We start from the raw sequence: 23,798 nt of genomic DNA on the forward strand, positions 1-23,798 counted from the left end.
CGAAGGCATTGCCACATGTGAACATCTTGGAAGTATTAAAACATGTTGCACCTCTCCTGATAGTTGGGCGCAAAGCCCTGGGCTGCGACTGACAGGGCCAGTGTGCCTTGTGGCAGGTACCACACAAGGCATGATTAATCTGGCTCCAAATGTCCAATAGTATGAAATTGTCTGAGGGTAACCTGACACACATATACTGTATGTTCCGCGGCTAAACATATTTAGTGAGAGGTTTTTGAGGAAGTGTATAAAATGCTTGAGAACAAGTATTCAAACAGAGTGGAATCCACCTGGTAGAACACGAGCTCTCTTCTTGCTCCCAAATGGGGCTAATTTCGTTGCTTAATGTTAAGGTTCAAAATTATGTTTGGATATTTTGAAAATAAATTGTATTCAATCGAATCTTCCTTCTTCATTCACCCAATGATTCAAATCTGTATTTAAATGACTTCTCTGAATGCTTTATAAAAAATATATTCTTGTGTTTAATTCACACAATTAGTCAAATGGCGAAATAAGAATTCCTCGTTCTTAAAGTACAAGTCAATGCCAATGCATTTCGGTGCGTGGCACCATCATTAGGGCTTTTTTACGAACATAAATCAAATAATTCATTTGTATCGCAAATGCACATTCATATCACGTGTATATTTGTCATTTACAAAAATTGCATACATACCAGTTAGTGTAAATCAAGGTCATAGTGATGTCAGAAATAGGAGGAGAGTAAATACAAAACTTTTGTTAGTTCTATTGTCATTTAAACCATAGCTAAATCAACCTTCTATGTTTCCTCAGTCCACATACCTGTACTTGTACCAGTTAGAATCCTTCTCGCCATAAATCGTTACACGTGTGAGCAAAGATATTCCCTGCAAGCGTAAGAAATGTTGCTGTGATTCATCTACAGAACTCCTATCATTATTAGAGTATTGGCCGTGTAATTAGCCGCTTACCTACACAAGGTGTCAGTTTCTGCACTTCGTTTTCCGCACTGCTGCAGACCGTGTATGCAGGAGTTTGTTGTATTTAAGTGTAACCATGGCAATCCACCTGGCGTCGTCCAACGGCCAGGGTTGGTCGTCATGGATGCACCTTACGTCCCGCCCTCCCATGGATACGGGTAGGCGGGACGTATGGCTGCCAGGGCTACTTCACGTAGCCGTGCATGGTGTTGTGTAGCGACTCAACTTGTATCCCTATAATTAAATGAATACCTTGACAGCTTAAAGCTGCATGCCTCATTTTCCCATCTGGTGCTCGATGCGCCGTCTATTTACACAGTACTCGACAATGGTCTCGAGAATTACCTTTGTATTTCTTACAAATTGGCCGTCAAGATTGTTTCCTTAAGCATTAAATTTAAAGCGGACACGATGGGTCTATCCCCAAGCTGTGTGTGTCCCATAGGTATTCTAGTTGCCAACTCTGTTTGATTGCATGTTACATCACTAAACAGAAAAAACGTGATTCATCTACTCCAATATTGTGTGTACTCTCTGGACCTATTGACATTCGACAGTCTTAAACATGTTTACACTTTCCATGACAAAAACTGAAATCAAACTGCAATTAAATATTATACAGAAGGACTGATATGATGGCATCAGTCCCTTCACATTTCCAAAAAAGGATTTGAACAGTGGGATATATATACAAACATAGGGTTCAATGGAAAGGTTCCGTTAGTTTACATCATTGTTGTACACTCCGGAGTTCCAAGCTGCCAAAATGTCTTCAACATGTTCAAAGAAAGCAGGCATAGTTGATCTCTTTATTTAATTCCCTCGGGATAAAGTTCCCAACTTGTCTATCCAAAAAGATTCTCTGCGCTCAAGGCTCTGTTGGATATTCATATGTGGTTCCATCTTCTTCGCCACCTCCAGTATCTGAAATCTTATTTGGGATATATTGTGTTTCTTGATGTCCCAATGTCTTGCTACTGCTGAGTTTTTATTGTGATTCCGTATGCACGAGTGGTGCTGGTTCCATCTTACTTTTGCAGTCCATGTTGATTGCCCTACATAGTACATGCCACAAGGGCATTTCATGGAATAAATCACATTGTTTGTTGTGCATGTCCCAAAGTGTCACAATTATATTTGCTCTCCTGTATGCGGATGGTTTACTATATTCCCCTTCTGTATAAATCCACAGTTACTGCAGTTCAAACACGGGAATGTCCCTGTTTTTAATGTGTTTTTACGGGTGCTCAAATTCCTGGTGGTGACGAGATTGTCCTTCAGATTTTGACTCCTTTTATAGGCAAATGTAGGTGGCTCTTTAAACAGTGGTTCAACTCTCTCATCCAACAGGAGGATGTTCCAATTCTTTTTCATTATTTCATGATTTAGCTATGGTTTAAATGACAATAGAATTAACGAAAGTTTTGTATTTACTCTCCTATTTCTGACATCACTATGGCCTTGATTTACACTAATTGGTATGTATGCAATTTTTTGTAAATTACAAATACACACGTGATATGAATGTGCATTTGCGATACAAATGAATTATTTGATTTATGTTCGTAAAAAAGCCCTAATGATGGTGCCACGCACCGAAATGCATTGGCATTGACTTGTACTTTAAGAATGAGGAATTCTTATTTCGCCATTTGACAAATTGTGTGAATTAAACACAAGAATATATTTTTTATAAAGAATTCAGAGAAGTCATTTAAATACAGATTTGAATCATTGGGTGAATGAAGAAGGAAGATTCGATTGAATACAATTTATTTTCAAAATATCCACACATAATTTTGAACCTTTACATTAAGCAACAAATGTAGCCCCATTTGGGAGCAAGAAGAGAGCCCGGGTTCTACCAGGTGGACTCCACTCTCTTTGTTTACTTGTGTTGATTATACATAACCCTTGTGTCATTGGGTTATTTTTTAACCTGGAAGCTCCATATACAGAAACAAATAAATCCAGAAATACTATTGACATATTAAAGAATGGTTTAAGAATATAACAACAATACACAAGTGGTGCCCGCCTATACCCTCTACCTGAGAACAAGTATTCCCCATTTGTTTAATTGTCTGAGAACTGACTCTAACATTTGTGAACTGAAGTTGATAATGAACAAAATGATATCGGTTTTATTTTCAATCCATAGATTACTAACCATCTAATGGTGGATAGAGTAGATGGTTGCCAACCAAACAGACTTAGTTAATTAGCACAAACTGCATAGTGTTAATGGCAAATATGTATTATTTGTCAAAAGTAATGTGGCAAGATATTGGGAAACTGAGAAGGCATGTTTTTTGCTTTTTATTTTAAACAAATACATTATATATTTTCTTGTTTGTGCCTACTTTTTGTTGTATACGTGATAAAGCACGAAGTTAAAGAAATCATTGCGTAAGAAAACGTGTTAGCATTCCCTTTACTCTAGAAAACATGCACCAGTATTGGACATGCATGCATACACATATATATTGGATACCTCTGGTTAATAATACTTTATTTTTTCATGAGACAAAACTATATTTAAAAAATTGAATCATAACATATAATGCAAAAATCCATTCAATGTAATAAACTTGCATGCTACATTTCCCTGAGGGAAGGACTGCTCCAGTGAAATCACCTGTACCATTTTTCTTAATTAATCCTTTTTTCCCCCTAGAGGTTATTTACCACTAACGTTTCTGAAATTCATCTTGAATCATCGTACTAGAGGCTGACAGGTGCAGTCGTTCAGTTCTGTGGCCTTTCCGTAGGTTGGCAGCTATTGATATATTGCTTGCAGATGTGACATATTACCCAAATGTTTAGCTCATGCGTTGAGGAATTATAGATGAAAAAGACATAATGGAACTTTGTAGAAGCTCACCAACGGAGGATGGCCCAATGCAATGTGCAAGTAATGGGGTCTGCACCATATAGGGCATATTGCGTCACTGTAGCACTGGTGAGGCTTACACAGAGAACCCAAAGATAATTGTGTCTTAGTCTAGAAAATCTTGGAGAAAGCTAGAGTTGAAGACTCTGTGACTCCTTCACTGCCAGCATTGAAGTACACTGCTGAAAAGGTCCAACGGGGCAAAGCGAGATGTGCAGTGGCCCAAGGGACTTGTAAGTAGAGGGCTGATTCTAGAGTTTTATCAAAACAGACAGAGATGTTTGAAATAGCGATAGTAGCTGGATAGTTTTCCTTCCTGAAGAAAAAGCTTTGTGAAAAAAATGATCAACAGGGCTTCTTTGAGTGTGGAGACAACTGCTCAGTCCAATGGGATGGCGTGTGTCACTTCCAGAGGGTTTTGTTGCAAGTAACTGCTGGGAAGACCAATACAGTAGGCTAAGGTAGATGATAAAGTTTGCAGCTATACTTGGGGCAAGCACATCAGCTTGAGTCCAGTCCAAAGAAGGGTTTGGTCTCTCCTAAACTGGTGCAATCTGATGACTGGATCATGGAAATCATTGACAGTCAAAGGCGTACATCCTTCTGAAGGAGCCTGTTAATGGTTTGAGCCTTCTCGAAGGCCAGTAGACAACAGGATCGAAGATCTTGTGTACTGGATAATGTATGGTTAGGATTACTCAATGGATGGAAAGGAGGTTTGTTGAAACAACATAGAGCAGCACGTTATCAGCACATTATCAGATTCTTGGTTGCCGTTTGATTGATAGTTCATCTACATGGACATTGAAACTGAATGATCAAACTCATGAACCTGGACAGTTTTTTTTAAAAAAAAAAAGAAAAAATAAATTCTGGGTGTTAATCACAAAAAGACCATGGCCCTCATTACAAGTCAGGCGTTAAGGGTTTAACGGCGCCGTCGGCACCGTTAACCCTTAACGCCTGATTAAGAGGTCCCGGGTTTTAACGCCTGCTTTTTGCAGGCGTTAAAACCCATGCCGCAAAGTGACCTTGGTGCTAAGTACGGCGCCGCAATTTGCGGCACCGTACTTAGCGCCTTTCCCCATTCCCATTATGCCCTATGGGGCAAAAATGGGAATGGGGAAGGGCAAATGGTGAATGGGGAATTACCGCCCCACTCACCTTGGAATGGGGCGGTAATTCCGCCATCCACCATGCCGGAGTCCGGCATGGACCATGGTGCTCATAGCACCATGGTCCAGCGCCGGACTTGTAACGAGGGCCCATATATTTTGACAAGCAAGAAAAAACATCAATCGATGTAGAATGATGGCCCACTGCCACAGTGAATCTCAAACCACCCCAGTCATTTCCTGCCACATTTGTCCATCCATTCCTGGCTACATGAGCGGTCACATCACCAGGTATGGTCAGTAACACAAATACCACATTAGGTGAGCAATGACACAACATCAGATTAGGAAATGGGGATGTGCTAGACTCTGTTTGAGAGCTGATTTTGAATTAATGCTATCAGACGTATTTCCTGTTTTTGAGTATTGTTTGTGAGAAGGGAATACACCCGTTAAAGCAGGGATAGGGCGGGGTTGACATTTCGGACTCACGTAATTTTCGGGAATGAGTTAGTTTACGGTTTTGGATATAAGCCTTTGTTAGGATATAGAATGGTTATTTGGCTACAAATTCAACTCCCTGAGCCCTTCCGAACCTCCAATATTTCCCGCCATAACGACTTGTATGCTCAAACCAAATGGTATGAAAGTGGAAAATGATTTTGCACATGGAAAATTGAGGAACATCGCAAACAGTCCAAGAAAGATGACCAACAGGGAAGAAGATAAAGTGGAAACAGTTACCACCAAGTCCCTGCAACCAACTTGAGCAAACTAAAATGTCTGCAATGAAGAGCTTGTCTATGCCATATTTGGCTATATTGCCATGAGCACAGCTTTATTTTCCTGAAGCAGGTTGAATATTCATGCACGTTTCATATTGATGTTTTTATTTGTAATCAGGGCAGGAATTGGGCTGGGACAATGCAGAGCTGTGCGCCACCTACATCTCTCTTGCCAGAGTGCTGTTCCTTGAAAGCCAGAGGCCCGAGGCCCACAGCGCCTGGGCTAAGCCAGTCTTCATTTAGTAGCTTCCTCAGGAATCCTGCTGTCACACTTTAGTAGCACTTTTGGAGACTTACGATCATCAGGAGGGGGACTGAATGATGAACTCACCAGCCCGTGTGAAAAAGCTCAAGCCTCACATACATAAATAAATACTATCCAAATGAAATATATGTCACGGTGTGCAGTAATCAAATTGCATCAAAAAAGTCGTCTGAAAGAAAAATGTGGAAAAAATGCTGTGGTTTGACCCGGTAAAGGTGTACCCATTATATATTTTAAGGGCAGCAGGGCCATTTTAAAGGTTAGCCTTTTTGTCAAGGTATCTATCCAGTCCAGCCTGATAAGCTGTTTTTTTGCTTTTTCCGGGTTAGTCACTAAATGGTCCCCAGTGATATCCAATCTATTCAATTCTTCGCTGCATTGTTGTTTCTGGCTATCAATAAAGCATTCTCTACCCCTCTGATCTCCATTTTTTAGGTTTTTCCAGGGCATTTTAGATAGAGTGATAGGGTTTTCCAAGAGATGATCCATTCAATGGATTGCAACCCCAATTCGTATCGTAAAAACGATATCGGCACACAATTCGGGAGCCTAAGTACTTTTCTCCAGAAGGCGCCAATGAAGTTATTCTTCATAGCGATCTGAAAGTGGGCAAGTGTATTTCGAGTGAGAAAATATTAAAAACATACTCATGTTTAAATAATTGATAGATTATGTTTTTTGTTGTTTTTGTTGAAAGGTTTGTAATAAACCATATCAATAAATAAAAAAGATTACAAGAATAAATAACTTCATTTTTGCTGTTAGAAGTCCACAATAGGTGTCCTTGAGTACTGGGTGCACTGTGGTTGCCAACCTCACATATTTTAAACCGATTCCTGAAAAATGTACAAAAATAATTCTGATGTCATGCAGAAGTGATAGGCATGCTAAAATACTAGGTGGGACTCTTCACTGGCCCATAATAGTGCCTACCCATGGGACTCAATGCAGACCCTGGGCTGTTATGGATCGGTATAGCCCCCCACCAGCGTACATATGGGGGTCACGGCCATCATAGTCCTTTAAAAAAATGTCAAACAAAAAAGATTGCCACCATGGCTTTAGTTCCCATTTTATGCCCATGGGGACTGAGACACTGAAGAACAGCTGTGAGGGAAAAAAAAAGAGGCAATAGTGGGCACTGTGGGTATGAGGGAAGGGGGAATGTGTGTGGTGTAGGGCAAGTGGGGGACTCTGTGGGGCAGAGTGCACAATATGAAATGGCGGGTGGTGGAGATGTGTGAATAGCATGCATACAATGTGGGTTTTACTACATACCAACGCCCTCGTTCTTGGCAACTGGATTGGCTGGCACTCCTCCTAAGTTCTGAAAATGTAATCCAATATGGGTTCTGATGAAGAGATAACGGAAGGGCCTCCCTGCAAGCCTAGTGTTGTCTCATGATTTTGGGTCCTCTCTTTTTTGTTTCCTCTACCTAGCGTTAATCGGTGAATTGTGGGTTATTTTATTGCTTCTGCAAACATTTGTTTTGCTTGGTTTGTTGTTTTTTCTTCTTCCATAACAGCCTTTAGTGTAAGCTACTTCCTTCAACTTTGCCTCTGGCTTGCATTGCTTTCCATTTCCTAATGTGTTGGTGTTGTACGTTTAGCTACCTCTCTAGTCTCTCGGGCAAGAAATGTGTGTGTGTGAGACAAAATTCAGTTCATTATCTCACCATGTATTTTGCAAAGAATAATATTCGATTAACATGTTGTTTTTTGTGTTCTCAGATGTGTCACCTCCTTCAGTACCTGTGTGACTGCCAGATACGTCACAGGATAGAGGCCATTGTTGCGTTCTCGGATGATTTCGTGGCCAAGCTGCAGGATAACCAGCGCTTCCGGTACAATGAAGTGATGCAAGCGCTGAACATGTCGGCCGCTTTGACTGCTAAGAAAACCAAGGAGTTCCGCTCACCGCCTCAGGAACAGGTGCACATCTCATGTCTAGTCAGCTCTTCCCCTTTTGCAATAAAATGAATTAAAATGTATATGTTTGTTTTTAAAACTCAGAGTTCTGATCCAAGACACTAGCACCAGTGTCTCAAAACATTGTGACATTTAGCTTGCATTCCTTTCGTTGTATTTTCTTTAAAACAAAATGGAAGTACGAAAATTCCCACCACGCCACGCTGGAGTTCAACACACTTAATTCAATTTTTTTGTTTTGTTTTTGTTGTGGATGTTCATAGAGTGTGGCATTGGCATGCCCACATGTGTGACCAATTGCAGTGCACAACGACATACGCACAGCTGACAAGACATCCACAGTAAATAGAAAATAGTCATTAATAGCACACCATACATCTTGAGGCTGTGTGGCGGGGAGCATGATGTGTAAGGTGTAAAGGGTTCCGAGGAAACTTGAGGGCAATGAAGGAAGGTCTGGAGAGACTACAGAGTCTTAAGTGTGGTGATAGTCTATTCCATGAAGTGGGAAGGAGAAAGTCTGTCTTCTGCCTACATGTTGTGATCCCTAGGGATTTCCAGTTTCACCATGTCCATGCTACGGGAGCTGCAAAGGCAACTCTCTCTTTGAGGGAGAGATTTCTTTTCCAGCAAGGTAGTCTAGTTTACCTCTATTTGTGGCTTTCTAGATGACTTGAGCCAGATGCTTCTTAAGAGGAGCATATTTCAGTGCAGGGTGATGTGGCCAGTTTGTATTGGTTGGAGATGAGAAATGAGGTCATGGATGGCATTCAGCGATGCCAGGAGGCAGAGCTTTTCCCTGTCTGTATAAAGTAGCATGCGTGATTGGTCTGTGGAACAAAGCGGTTGTGTTGGATTTTTGGGAGGATGTTTTGATCCTAGAGAGGAGAGCGAGTTAATGCCACACCAACTCGGATTTCATTTTCAGTGATGTTTGAAGGTGGCTAAGATCAACGTACAAATCTGGAGATTTATCTGTCCGCTTGTCTTTCCCCTCTATTATTCATCTATCTGCCTTTCTATATATCTGCCAATCCTCTCTGTCTGGTGGTCTAGCACATGAGTATTATCTATCTATCTATCTAAAGACCGATTTTTCAGGGAGTAAAAAATCAAGTACTATTCCCAATGGGAGCATTTTATAAGCGAGTTCAAATATTTTTTTCACAGTGAAATAAAGATGTTATTGTAATAAACATTTCTTTGTAGCTGGTTTATTCATACACATTAAAAGATACATGCTCACATCTTCATATCAGGCAATAATAATACTAGTGTCATTCTGTGGTACAAAGTGCACTATTGGTTAACACCAAACCATGAATCTGTGTGGCCGAAAGCAGGGGTACAAGTTCCTTTGTGTCTATTTCCTATTGTTTGTTGGGGGGGAGGGGTATTTTTACTCCCTGTTCCTTGTATTTGCTTTTTGTTAGGGAGTAAAAGTGGCAGATACCCCCCTTAGCTATTGAACTGCTCACAGGCACCCAGGACAGTATCCTTCCAAGGATTCTCCAGCAGCCCCCCCCCCCTCAAGTTGCCCCTGATCAGAATTCGTTGAATACTACTTCAACTGCTAAGAAATGGGGTGCAAACACAGATGGCGCCTACATAGGCCCCTATAACCACAGATACCTCAAGTCCTGGGGAACCTACAAAGACTGACCGACTGATGGAAGAGAAACTGAAAGCCACGTCAGAAGCCACATCCAAAAGCCATGGCCAATTTCGGAGGAGCAAAGTAATGGACCAGTCTCTATCTGCAAAATACCAGAGCCAATATCTCTCTGCAACACTCTTGGTGCTATGGGAGAACTATGGGGCCAGCTTAGAATCAGTAAAACAATCTATTTTCAAAGAATCCAGGAACAGGGCACAATCTCTTCTCTAAACTACTATCTATAAATCTATCTGCTGCTCTGTCTTTCTCCCCGTCTATCTTTCCTATGTATTTATCTACCGCATATCTATCCAGTTCTATGTAGTTTCACCAAATTTAGGTTTCAGAGTTTTTGTTGTTTTCACAATTTTCCATTTTCTTCTTACCCCTCTTCCCATTGATTTTATATGACTTCCTCCCTCTTATCACGTTCCAACCCTCTTATCACCGTCTCTATCAATATATCCCTTGTCACCTGTGTGTTTTTATGCACTTTTGAAATGAGACATTTAGCCCTACAGATAAGGTGTGGACCGGCCACTTTTACTCCCTAAAAATAGGCAAATACTCCCAAAAAATAAAAATGGGGAGTAGAAATACTCCCAACAAAAAATAGGAAACAAACACGTAGAAGCTTGTGCCCCTACTTTCACCCACAAAGCTCCATGGATATGTGTGCACTAGTAGTGCACATACTGAAGTAAAACTGTATATTTTAATGTGCATGAATAACTAGGTGAAAAGAAATAATTATTACAAGAACATATGTGTACTTGCTTATAAAATATATTAGGAAATGGACTTACATGTTTACTCCCTAAAAAGTTTTTTTTACTCCCAACTTTAAGAAATGGGGAGTAAAATATTCACACTTCCAAATCATATCTGGAGCACTGGAGACCATGTAGTCCTGTGTCAATCTAAGGGAGTGTTGCTCCATTTCTTTGAACCTAATTTGAAAAAACAGCATACTATCATCTAGGTTGTATCCACACTTCTAGCTCTCTGGGTTCTCTCCTTATCCTATATCCATCTATCCATCTATTTCACTTTCCAATCAACCCCACTCAGCGCCCCATCGAATCTTTATATGAGTTCACACCTGTGCTGGGATTCTTACTTTGTAAGGGAACCCTCCAATCTAGCTTGTTAGGCTATGTGCCATGTTATCATACCAATGGGCATTTTTTTCTACGCTGGGCGTAACCTGTCTGCCCATTCTTGTCCCTTTAAAATCCGCCCACCCCCATGCTTCCCTTCATCACTCTCTGTACATCATTCTGCTCCCTTTTTACAGGAAAGTGAGATGCCATTCCATCGGTTGACCAACAAGGAAAATGCATCATATCCAGGGTTGGTGTTACAGAAACCTTGACCCGGTGCAAGAGTAACTCTGCATGGTGCTTGCACCAGGGTGTACATTTCTCTAGGGCTTGGTCTCCATCTAATGTAGTAGGAGCTGTAGGTCAGGCAAGGGCTGGGAGTAGCATAAGTGAGTGCATCCCTATTTCAGTCACTCACCTACTCCCAGAGGTGCAGGCCAGATAGCAGTCAGACTGCTGCTGAGGACCTGTGTAAGCCATCACCTGGGGCCTTGTCCATGTGCAGCATTAGTATAGAACATGCAAGTGCCACTTGTGAATAGAGAATACACATGGTATACTTTATTCAGAATTGTGCACTCACAATGCATGTGTAAGTCCAAATATAATTGGGTGGATTATACAGTTAGTTGACGAGATCCACCAAGATGACATGTGTAGGTCTGTGTGTAATATCTACCATGTCTTTCATATAAGCGAGGGAAATGCATTGAACTGAATACTACTGAGTTGAGTAACAATTACATTCATTAGCACCTGGGACGAGGGAGCAAACCAATCAGGTTGCTCGGATTGTGGGCTGCATCCCATGATCCAAACCTGCATTCCAAGCAACCTGTTGGCTGCTCCACTACCCCCGCCATCTTCCCTTCACCCTCCCCTTCCCTCGGTCAGTGTTCCCTCCCCACCCCACTCACCTTATTCATTTGGTGGCGGCTCATCCACCACCGCTACTCCAGCCTCCTGATCCACCATGGAAATGGAAGAGGGGCTCAGCTTGGAGCCCCGCCTTTCCGCTCCATGGCGGCCAACTTAGTTAAGTATTTTGAGTGATTGAACGGGATGCTGCGATGCTTTCCGTTCATTTATACAAAATACATTGCTGCCAGCACTCCCAGGTTTCCAGATTGCAAACCCATGGTGTTCATAGCTGCCGGATTGGGTGGTAATGGCACTGGGGCCCATTGTTAAGGCTCTCGCTGCACTCTGTCTCTGTCTCTCTCTCCCCCTTTCCCCTCTCTCTATCTCTGAGATAACAGCAAAGATGTGGGGCCCTTGGCCAACCACACGGGTCAGTAGACATTGCTTCCAGCCAGTCAAGGGTAGATGACAAAAGGTATGATCAGGTGGGAACTTGCTGAAATCAATTGAGCTATTAATAAAGGTGCCTTGCCTTACATAGTGGCAACGTGAAGCTCTGTCCCCCAAGAACGAGACATAGTTCCACCTCAGTTATAGGCAATGGTTTCTGTAAAGCCCTCTGCTGATACCATTTCAGAGTGCAGTCAATACGTGGCTAATTGGCGTGTAAATTAATAGTTCCCATACACACATGCGCCCATCTTCCTTTCTGTGCTGTCGGACGTGTAGCAGTTAGGGATGGTGAGCAATCACCCGGAAAGTGATCAGTGACGTCACGTGGAATGGAACGTGAATTTGGAGAAGGAGCTGAAGCAGCGGCAGCAAAGCGCGGGTAGATGAACAGACATGAATGGTGAGTTCTGAGAACAGAGGACCCAGAGAGGAAGCCTACACACAGCGCAGAAGATTACTCCTCAGTGATCCTCTTATGGGATTATAGTTCCATTGCGTACATTAGGGGATATACTTTATTCTATATATAATCTCCATACGATTGCCTTAAATTGCATTCCACTGAAGTAAGATACGTAGAGCTCTCCATATGTGTAGAGCTCGACAACAAGGCACAGTGTTTTAAACAGAGTAGACATGCGGAGTTCTGATGGTTTGTGAAGTGAAGCAGTTTAATGATACCTAATGAACAAGACAGGCAAGCACATACACTTTTTTGCAGATGCCGGAGGGAAATCTTTCAGCAGCATGCTAAGTCTTTTGAAGAATTTGCCACTGACAATATACAGTGTGATGCCTCCGCCAGGGTTTTCCCCTCCTGAAAAGGCCCGGTCACACTTGTTTCATAACGCCTGATGCCATTCTACCAGATGAGCAGACAGAGGAGAATTTGGATTGCGATCCCTTTCAGTTCTCTCTCTCTCTCTCTCTCTCTCTCTCTCGCTCTCTCTCTCTCTCTCTCTCTCTCTCTCTCACACACATATATGTATATATATAACAGGGTCACGGCAGTTACAAATCTCTGTTTAAGGTTAATAACATTTAGAACAGAAAAATAAAACAATTGTTTTTTCCCTGTACCTGTCGTTCATGAAAGTTCCCCACATTTGCCATGCAACTGAATCGGTTGGTTGCAACTCCCAGCCACATTTGTAGACGTGTCTTCAAACTATATTTGACTAAAATCATTGTTGCAAAAAATATGTGTTTTTTGCGTTGCCACTTCCATAGAAATCACATTTTCTAATTGTGCATGTCGAAGTTGGTGCTTACATTGGCCCTGCGCTGACTTTGTGCATGCTGAAATAATTTTGAAAACTGCTTTGCGAAACTACTGATATTACCCTTTTAAGCAAAAGAATTATGAACATATCTGTACATATGCTTAAGGATCAGGGATAAATCAGCACCCCTTAAAGAAATCACAGCCATAGCAGCAAAGAACCACACCACAGTTCTGGCCAGTGCGGCAGGTCATCCCTCACCAGTGGTGCCACGCTGTGGAGAAGGGAGCTTTGTTTGATGGCATCAACAGGGATGATCAGCAAGCACTTAAACCTGTACAAGATGCACTATTAACCACACGTGAAGGTCGTCTCCTCAGAAGGAACTGCATTGTCCTTCCTTCCACACTCAGGTAGCAACTAGTCAATGTGGCTGATCAAGGTTATTGAGGTTTTCGTAGCCACAGAACATCACATGCATTAAAACATCCAGTTCCCCACACTGGACAAAATGGTGGAGTAGATGGTCAAACAGTGTCACATTTGTCAGTGCACAAGGCCATAGCAAACTCTCAAGCGTCTACACATGCTGCCCTATGGACAGGCATCTGGAAACAGGCTGTTTCCAGATGCCTGTGACTTATAATGCCCCTGTGACCAGCTACACAAGATGAAACAGGATGCTGACCTTTGTCACTAGGATGAATATGTCAGCATCCAATTAGGTGACAACGTATTAGTGTACAAAGTGTCCAAGTGAAAGGACCTGCCTGCATTTCATCCCTGCCCGCTGATCGTCCCCCACGGCAAGGGAACAAGATGACAGGTTGGAGGACAAACAAAATAGTATCTGAAAAGACCGACATTTTCACAAGTATGCAGCTAGAGATGAGTCGGGAGGCGAGGACACCCATGAGGCCTCTACTCTTCCTGAGGAACATAATGAATGATTTAACCTGATGTTCAGGGTTCAAGCCGCAACATCAAACATTGCACCAGACTAATCAAGACCAGGGAATTGCCTATTACTTAAGGTTTCAGAGTTATGTAATGTCCTGTCTCCCCCTAACATCAGGTAGAGGGTGTCATTGTTTGGCGTCACTTTTGCTACCCAATTGAGTTTTTGTGAAATACCTCCAGTGACAGTAATGAACTATTTGTGCTGTTGGGGCTTTTCCAATGACGTACAAAGTTCCATATGATTAAGAAGCATTACTTGTAAGAATGTGGATGAACAATTTACAGCATCTTCCTTCCAAGTGCAAGCTACTAACTTTCATATCATGTACCCTTTCTTTAAGATCAACATGCTCCTAAATTTTAAGAATGGTAAAAATGAGTGTCCATGTCCTGATGACATAATGGATAAACTCCTGGATTTCCATGAAGACCTCATGACTCACTGTGGTAAGTTTTCTGTTATCTTTGATGATATTGCATTATGGTATCTGACTTATAAGCCATACATCACTACTTCCTGTTCTTCAGTTGTGGTGAGGCCACAATTTAGTCACAGTGTTTGGTAGGTAAATGCACTATAAAAGCAAAGAATTGTCAGATCCACTTGTTCAAAATTTAGATGGAAACAGACGTTATTCTAGAAATGTAATACATTTTTTCCAGGATCGCAATCAGACACTAAGCTATCTGTATGTTGAATGTGTAGTGACAAATTGGAGGGATATGCATGTGTCTTAAATACAGACTAGTGAATCATTGAGAGTAAATTAACTATTAGAATACAAAATAAAATGCATGCAATAAAACAACTTATAAAATCAATTCTTAAAATATTACCCATGACCTTTGGCATTTGCATTTTCTATGTAACTTTTAGTGCAGGTGAATCTATTGGTACAAACTCTAACTCATTAAAATTTGAATCAAAGTTTGCCAAATAACCAAACCTTTATGGGGATCAGCTGAAAATGTCCATCCTGGAACGACCTAAAGGAGAGTGGGGTGGAGTAGGCTCCCCTCTCCCACAGGGCTCTTAAACATACTCTGCTGCCACGTGGAGGACTGGCTACGCACTTGCAGGATGAAGGGAGACTTGTGTAAGATAAGAAGGTTAAGAGGAAAAGGGCAGGAAAGGAGGGGTCTTAGCTTTGCATTAAGGGTGTCCGGTAGGCATAGATGAATGGGCACGTTGTAAACAGGTGGTTGACAGAGGCAAGGAAGTAGGTCACAGGCACAGCAGATGCCAGGTGGGAGTGAAGTCCAAAGTCATAGTTTAGAGGATGTCAAAATTCAGGATAATCTTGTTGCAGGTGGAAACACATTTCCCCGTGACACAATGCTTTAGGGCAGAGGAGTGTAATTGTCTGAGAATAGTTTAGACAGATAATTTTGAAAATGAATGAATGTTCGAATATTATGAGGCTCTAAGGGGAAGCCAGTGGAATGTACAGGGTGCCATTGTGATCAAGCTGATTTATTTATTTATTCATTGTAATTTTTATAGAGCACCACTCGCCCGTGGGCCTCAGGGCACACAAATAACAGAGACAAGACAGACAACATGTCAGTAAGGGAGTCAGGGGGCGTCAGGCTGGGAGGGTAAGAAGACTTAGCCTGGTTTAAGATTGAACAGATATGTCTTGATCAATCTTTGGTAGATTGTGTTGCCTTAAGGGCAGGGGGAAGCTTGTTCCAGGCGGCAGGAGCCTGAACATCGTAGGTGGTTCCACCGAAATTGGTCAGCTTGTATCTGGGCTGCACCATTAGTGCCTGATCTTGAGAAAGGAGGACACGACTGGGGCAGGACACCTTGAAGCGGTCAATTAGATATTGATGGGCTCCATGGTTCTGGTATTTGTCAATCAGTGTAAGACGTTTGTGTGTCACGCGATGATGAACAGGGAATCAGTGGAGCCCTCTTCTTGCCTTGGAGACATGGTCTCTCTGAGACAGGCCATGAATGGACCCTGCAGCTTCATTTTGGACCATCGGCAATGCTTTAACATTGCCCTGTGATGTTTCCAGTAAGAGAATATTGCAGTAGTCTAAGTGGGAATTCACAACGGCCGTGACAAGAAGGGAGAGATTGCTGAAGGAAATGTAAGGGTGAACATAGTTCAGGGGTTTGGTGATGTACCCACAGGAAGCACGGACATGGGCCACAAGGGGTTTCATGGAGCGCTTGGCATCAAGAGTGACCCCGAAAGTGTGTACACTGCTGGCGACGGAGATTCTACTGTCCACCATGGTAAAAACATGTTGTCCGTGTTTAGTTTTTTGAGTCGCTGGGGGGAGGCCTTGATCAAGAGCTCTCTTTTGTCGGTGTTGAGGGCAAGTGAATTTGCTGTCATCCAAATCTGGATGGCATCATAGATTGAAATGATTGCCAGTGAATCCTGGGCATAAATGCCTGACAGTTCCAGGATGAGCAGGGTTTCATCAGCGTAGTTGGTTTACCAGACACCCAGGTCATCTAGGAGGCCAAGCAGGGGCATAACATACACGTTGAACAGGGAGGGGGGGGGGTACAGGACCCCTGTGCAACCCCACTGGTGATTGCAGAGGGAGTGGAGAAAATGCCATCAACATCCACTCTGGCAGACCTAGGTCCAAGAAAGGAGGAGATCCACTGGGTAGCAGAATCCGTGCAGTGTGCATGATCATGTAGCCTGGTCTCGAGTAAGGCATGATCTACCAGGTTAACTGCCGCTGAGAGATGCAAGACCATAAGAATGGCAGGATGACCATGATTGGTAATGCTGGCCAGATTGGCTTTGAGATCCAGTATCGCAGTTTCTGTGCTATGCTTCGGTCTAAAGCCTGACTGCCGTGGATTAAGGATGTTGTTGCATTCCAGAAATTCTTGGAATTGCAAGTAAGCCTCCCAGTCTAAGATTTTCAGCAAAAAAGGAGCATTAGTTATGGGCCGGTAGTGTTTAGGAATATAAGGGTCAAGATTACTTTTTTCAGAAGCGGAGTGATCTAGGCTTGTTTGAGTGATGTAGCAATGCTACTTTCCGCAAATGATAAGTTGACCGGTTTGGTGACCCACGGATGCCAGAACTGACAAGCAGTCCTTGAAGATGTTAGAGGGACAGCTATCGACTTGCAAGCAGTGGGTTTGAGATTGGCCATAATCTTAGAGATTTGGGCTTCGGAGCATTGTCTGAATTCGAATTGAGCAAAAGATTTTGGTTTTTGATTGCAGTTGTGTCTATGGCGAAAAAGAGCTGTTTGGCTAGAACAGCTAGTTGATGGCCAGAGATTTTGGAGGTGAATTCCTCATGAATTGATTTGCACCAGGCAGCGTTTTTAACAGGTGCTGGTTTACAGGTGTTTTTTCCCTGAAATTCTTTAAGAATTGAGAAGAGCTCCTTGGAGCTTGATTTGGCTGAGTCAATTCTACTGTTGAAACCAGCAGATTTTGTCTCCCTGATTGCTGCTTTGAATAGTTTGGCTACATTTTTATACGATTGGCGAGTATGGGGAGAGGGGTGTTTTTCGCCATTCCCTTTCAGCATATCTTTCAATGTGTCTCTGGTGCAAGATGTCTTCGTTTAACCAGGGGTTTCTGTTAGCTTCAGGTTAAACTAGCTTACGTTTTTCGGGGGCAAGGTTGGTAATGGCCTCGTTGATAGTAAAGGTAAGATGGCAAGCAAGGTCATCAGAGTTAGAGAAAGAATCAGGGATGGAAAGCCTGGCAACAAGGCAGTCAGATAGTGTCTGTGCTGTAATGTTTTTGGTGTTCCTAGTGGATTTAAGAAGTCTTTGTCCGTGTTTGAGGGACAGATAGGAAGGAGATGGTGGTATCTACCAGAAGGTGATCAGCCCAGGGGCATGGTATTACCGTGATGTTATGGGCAGATAGATGGTGGGTGAGAATCCAATCCAGGGTGTGACCACCTATGTGAGTGGGCACACTCACCATCTGTGCAAAACCAATGGTGCGCAGAGCCTCAAAAAGAATTACCACAAGTTTGTCGTGAGGGTGATTGGCCCAGAGGTTGAAATCCCCAAGAACAATCACAGGTGAGTTAGGTTTGGAGATGTTGTTAAGCAGATTAATGAACTGCTCCTCAAACAAAGGCTTCTCTCTGGGAGGTTGGTAGATTGCAAGGATGGTAAGGGAAGTATTTTCGTTAATTTTTATTTTGGTCAACAGGCTTCCGTAGCTTTCTGGGGAGTCATGTGCAATGACATGAAAGTTAAGGTTTTTGTTGAAGAAAACAGCTACACCCGCTCCTCTCTGACCTGAGTGTTCAGCATGGGCGATTAGGTAGTCAGGCGGGAGGGCCAGAGTGGCACTAGTGGGTGTTGCTTCATTGAACCAAGATTCAGTAACGATCAGAGCGTCTGGTGTGTTATCCAGGAGTAAGTCCTGGACTTCAGCCCCCTGCACATCAAAGAGCGTGTATAAAGAAGCGAGAGGTGCAGCGGAACTGGCTGCGGTACATGCCCGCCGAGGTTGGGATAGGTGGGTGAAAGTACTGTAGGGTCGTCCTACCCAAGGCTAGTTGTGGGTTCTTTAGCTACCTGACTGCTCTTGCTGGGTGCGAGAGGTGTAACATGCACATTCAGTGAATCATGAGGTGGTATACTGGACCCCACATGGGTAGCATTGTTCAATAGGCTACATGATTTCAGAAGATCAGTCTGTCTCTTTCTGTAGTCAGCTGAAATAGGCACACAGCGTCCCAAGGAAAAGGCTTGCTGCCTAGGAATGGTGGCATGAATATTCTGACTAAGTACCATTGTCCTAGGAGGTGAGGGTGAACAAAATAACCTAGTACCTGATGGTGAAATGTGGCAGGATGTCTGGATGCGCATGCCGCACTCCGGCCGTAAACCGGTGTTAACCGGCCTTGCAAACGATCGCCGACTTGTTTTCAAGGACTGGGTGGTACTTAGAAACGTTTGATTAGATTTCCTTATGACTGCTGGGAGGAAGGCATCAGTGCGAAAGATGGCTTAGAGGTGTGCATCCAGTCGTGAGATGGCCCATAATCAAACAATGGTGCACATGTCAGAGAAAAGCATAAGAGGTTTGAGTTTCTTGTGGCCTTTTAACTGAAATATGAATTGCTTGGTAATTTCATTAAAATGCGATCTGAAGTAGAGGTAGAGGTCAAGAAGGAATCTGGAGTACTTGGAGTAAGAGAAGAGGGGAGGGAAGATGCCATATTTCAGAGAGGTATTCTTGGAAAGGAAGGAGGATGGGTAGGGTTCATGGAATTGCTGAGGTTCAAAGTCGGTGAATGGAACACAACATCTCTTGATTGTACTGACATAAGGGAAGTCGGCACAGATTCTGGCAAGGGAAGTGCACCCATGGCCAAACAGGGTGTTAAAACTCTATTAGAAAATACACTCGGAAACCATTTCAACATAGAGACTAACACCCCGTTGTTCAAGATGAGGAGATTTTCTTTACAGAAACACTAGAATGGATGTGAGGTAAGTCCCCATACAGGCCAATGACAGGGTTTGAGAAGTTGCCAGCTGTGGTGGTATTATCTAGGTAAATGTAAAGACAATACTCAAACAGGGACAAGAAACACCATCTGGGACAGTCGGGGTGCCTGGGCACCCTGCCAACCAAACAGAAACTTAATAAAAGACTGATAAAAAGAACATTTAATTAATAACTGGAAACATTACAGCAGGAGACCGTAGGAATAGTGAGTATGATAGGTAATTCTTTTTTTTTCTTTTTTTTTAGTACTAGCATATCAGAGGCAAAAACATTGGCGATCATAAACTTACATGCATGCAAACCAATCCAATCACCTCACCCTTATTATTTATTATTATTTACCCAAAACACAATAAGCAGCCTAAAAGGCATGCGTAGGATTAAACCAAGAACAACCCTGATTTCTACTCACTCACAGCATCCATGCAAATAAACGGGAAGGGAATTTGATCTGGCCTCCAGAACACTCTCAAAGTAAGGAAGTGCAAGACACAGGCATGGCAGAATATGAGAGCTAGATCAGAAAACAAGGGTGTGCATCAATACTGTGCCGGATCCGTAACATTGGCACACTTCAACAGTACAGGTTCAAGAACTAAGCACGGCAAAAGATATTTGACTAAAAAAAAGCAGGGTTGCTAAACAGGACTTACCCAGAAATCAGGAAAATACTGAAAAAAGTCATAAAGGGAGCACTGCATCTATGGCACATTACTAGCAATCGGCATTGCATGCTCGAATTGGCAGTGTGATGGTGTAGAGAGGTAACACTGGTCCTTCTTAATAGCCACACGGTCCTGGACTGTGGTGCAACAACTCAAAAAGAGGTGACTGCCAAGATAGCCAGCAACTAAGGGGAAAGCAGCAAGCAGAAGCAGCTCCCGCAGGACCCAGCAGGTGTAATGTGGGCACTGATGGGTAATCCTACAGATTGACCAGTACTTCAATGGAAGCCAGTGATGGACAGGAAGGAGGAATGTCCCAAGTGGAGGCTGCAGGTCACAGTTTCAAGAAGTCAGTAAGTATATAAAGAGCTAGTAAGGAGGACAAGCTAAACAGAGTGCAGAGATGTGAAGAGGCATCGGAAGTGTTAAGATGAGTATCACGAGAGTGAAGCGTACCTGTAGACTTGGAAGAAGATCTTGACGTGGCAGCCAGACTGACGACTGTCTTCTGATGAGTAAATGACGCGGGGTACCGGCCTCTCCGCCACCCAAGGTTGAAACAGGGTGGAAGATGGACCGACTCCCAACGCCACGGGACGCACTCTCCTGATTAGCGTGGCGGCAGGACAGTGCAAGCACTGACAGGAGAGGCAGATGTTGAATGTCCTTTGACTGTAGAGTCCGAAGTTCTTTCTAGGAAGAGGTCCCAAGGACCTTGTAATGAGGAGCATTGAGGAGATGCTGGTATAGCTGCTGAGCGAGTACAGGGAGACTGAAGTAGGTGGTTGAGCTAGGCACCCGCAAACCACTGGTGAAACAAAAACGACAGGCAGGTAGATGGTCCGACTGGTGAGCAGCTGGTAGTCTCAAAAGTCCCAAAGGAAACAGGTAGCAGCACAGGCAGGAGTGTGGGAACCAAACCCAGGAACTGGACAGTGGAACCAACCCCAGGAGCTAGACTGGGAAACCAACCCAGGAACAGGACTAGGCAGGGACAGAAAACGGGAACCCTGGAGAGAGGGAACAGAACCCCAGGAAAGGGAACCCCAGGACCCAAAAGGACCTCCAAGCAACTCCAAAGGAGGGAAGGACCAGAAGCCACAGGAGGGGTGAGAACCCAGGGAAGAATTCAGGCTGGAGCGGGCGAAAATGCAGGGCAGGAACAGGAGAGCAACAAACGAGCGAAGAACACGATCAGGGCACAACCGCGTTGAGACGCGACTTGCCCCTGATCGAAGCTCTTCTTATGGGATGGCCGGCACCCGAGAGGCTTGAAACGCAAACCGTCTCATTGCCGGGTGCCGGCACATCCAAAGCGAGACTTGAGGCGCAAGCTCTCGCCGTGGAGAGGGCCCAATCTACTGCGCATGCGCGGAACCGAGACCGTGGTCTCCCGCGCTTGCGCAGAGGACTCCTGACGGGAACCCTAGAAGCTCTCCCCATGGCGGATCCCCGCAAGCAAAAGCGCGGGTAGATCCGCCAAGAGGGAGGAGAGCGAGCAGGTGCGTAGAACCCCGGTCTCCAGGTAAGTGGAGTGACAGGAAGCACTGGCTGCTATCCAGAACTTCCATGAACGGGTGTGTAATGTCATTGTGCGGAGTGTGGGGGAGTGTGTTTTCCTAGTACCTGTGACTGCATGAGAGTCTGTCAACGCTCTCTACATTGTTGTTTGCTGACATTCCTTAAAAACCATAGCCAGACATGGAGCATCGCACAGTGTGGCGTAGTGTGTTTTCCGTGTTCTTCGCGGCTCCTTGGATCCATTGGATTGGGATTTGAAAACAGCCTTGTTGCTTAAAGGTGAGACAAGGTTTGGGAGGATGTGATACTCATAACTATAACTGTTTGAACATTGTTGAAACTGCGCTGGATTCTCATTGGTCTCCATTAATTATACAAACAACAAAGTTATGATATGATATGATATGGCATTTATAACAAGCCTACACACAAGTGTTTCAAGGTGCAACGAGGCAAGTGAGGGGAAACAGAGGGAAGACAGACTACTAGGCCTGGTGGCATTAAGATCGTGCAGGGGAGGGGGAAGGGGCAAAGTGCAGTACATAGGATGACAGTAAGATAACTAAAGACAATAAATAAAAGTGCAGCCAGCTGGTAGCAAGTGCAAGTGCAGCGGGACCTATGACCTTCGAAAGAGCAAGCCCTACCGGAAATCAAACAGGTATAAGAGAGCAATGAATTGTGACCCCTCTGTGCAAATGGCGGGAGTCGCTACAGGCAAATCACTGTGAGATCAGCAAGGAAATCTACCGGCAGGGTTGTCTGCTGATGCTGGCCAGATTACTAAGTATTTACACCTCATGTTTCTAAACCAGCTCCAGGTACTTCGGTGACAATCAAATTTCCGTAGAAATCTAACAGCCCTGCAGGGGGGCTGTCGTCTGGGGACACAAACTCTACTTTTGGAGACATAGACAGGAATTCTTTGTTGCATTTGTGTTACTCGATGTGCAATATTGTACGTGCATCAGATATTATTGACTCAGTACCGTCTGTAAATGTGAACCTAGCTGAGATGGACCCTGTTGTGATACAGGATTCACTGGAAACAGGATCCACTTCTCAGCGCCTATCTGAATCCCCTAAATTGTTTAATTCCCATCAAACAATCACTGAGATGGAGACAAATTCAAATGTAGAGCAGTCTTCCCACGGAAATGGGGGAACCTACACGTCTGATAAATCTTTAGAATTTGATGGGGAAGACACGATCCGTTCTGATGCGGTTGCTTCACGAAATGTACTACACTTTGCCGTGCAGATTCTTTTAAAACTGTTTGGGCGTATTGACACAGACTTGTAAAAGCAATCAGAGCACATATTGAAATTACAATCGCGTCTGGTGGCAAATGAGACTTCGTCTCTAGCAAAAAAAGCCAGTTTACCACTTTAGTTGGTCTAGTCGAAGAAGACACTATGTCAATTACAGCTCCATCTCAGGACTCCATTGAGGGTGCAGATAAACCGGACACATCGTTACAATCACCCTTTGGTTATTTAACCCACAAACAAATCCGGTGGAGAGAGAAACAAAAAAGGGCAGCTACATGGAAAAACAGCCCTGGGGTTACTGCGAGGGATGATTCAAATCAGCCCTTGAACTCTACGATTGCCACAGTGCTTAACCCAAAGAAAAAGAACAAGCAAACTAGAAAATGAGCAGCTCACCAAAAGAAAAGGCAACAACTTAGTGTGGGTACTCTGACCAATTGGCTGTTAAAGGATAACAAGGCTGTTATAGCGGACGGCCCAGCACTGCTCCCAGGCGTGAAAGTGCTCCCAGTTATTATGAGTGAAGTGAACTCAGTGGGTTCTCAAAATCTGAGTGGGGGGGAAGGAGTATGTAACTGCAGGCCCAGGGCAGGGTCAGACTGGGCCCTAAAATTCTCCCGAGTACCAATGACAAAGTGGCACACAATTGAAAATGGCT

The 23,798-nt window shown here is 43.6% G+C and overlaps 1 protein-coding gene across 1 annotated transcript in view; it reads left to right on the forward strand.

Moving 5' to 3' along the window:
- Nucleotides 1–23,798, forward strand: part of RYR2 (ryanodine receptor 2) — a 3,854,281-nt gene that overhangs the window by 1,785,935 nt on the left and 2,044,548 nt on the right. The window contains exons 38-39 of the mRNA XM_069607971.1: nucleotides 7,755–7,955; nucleotides 14,551–14,656. Coding sequence (XP_069464072.1) covers nucleotides 7,755–7,955; nucleotides 14,551–14,656 — 307 coding nt within the window. The remainder of the gene's footprint in view (nucleotides 1–7,754; nucleotides 7,956–14,550; nucleotides 14,657–23,798) is intronic.

This window comes from Ambystoma mexicanum, chromosome 4q (assembly GCF_040938575.1).
Source record: "Ambystoma mexicanum isolate Mex_15411 chromosome 4q, UKY_AmexF1_1, whole genome shotgun sequence".
NCBI lineage: Eukaryota > Metazoa > Chordata > Amphibia > Caudata > Ambystomatidae > Ambystoma > Ambystoma mexicanum.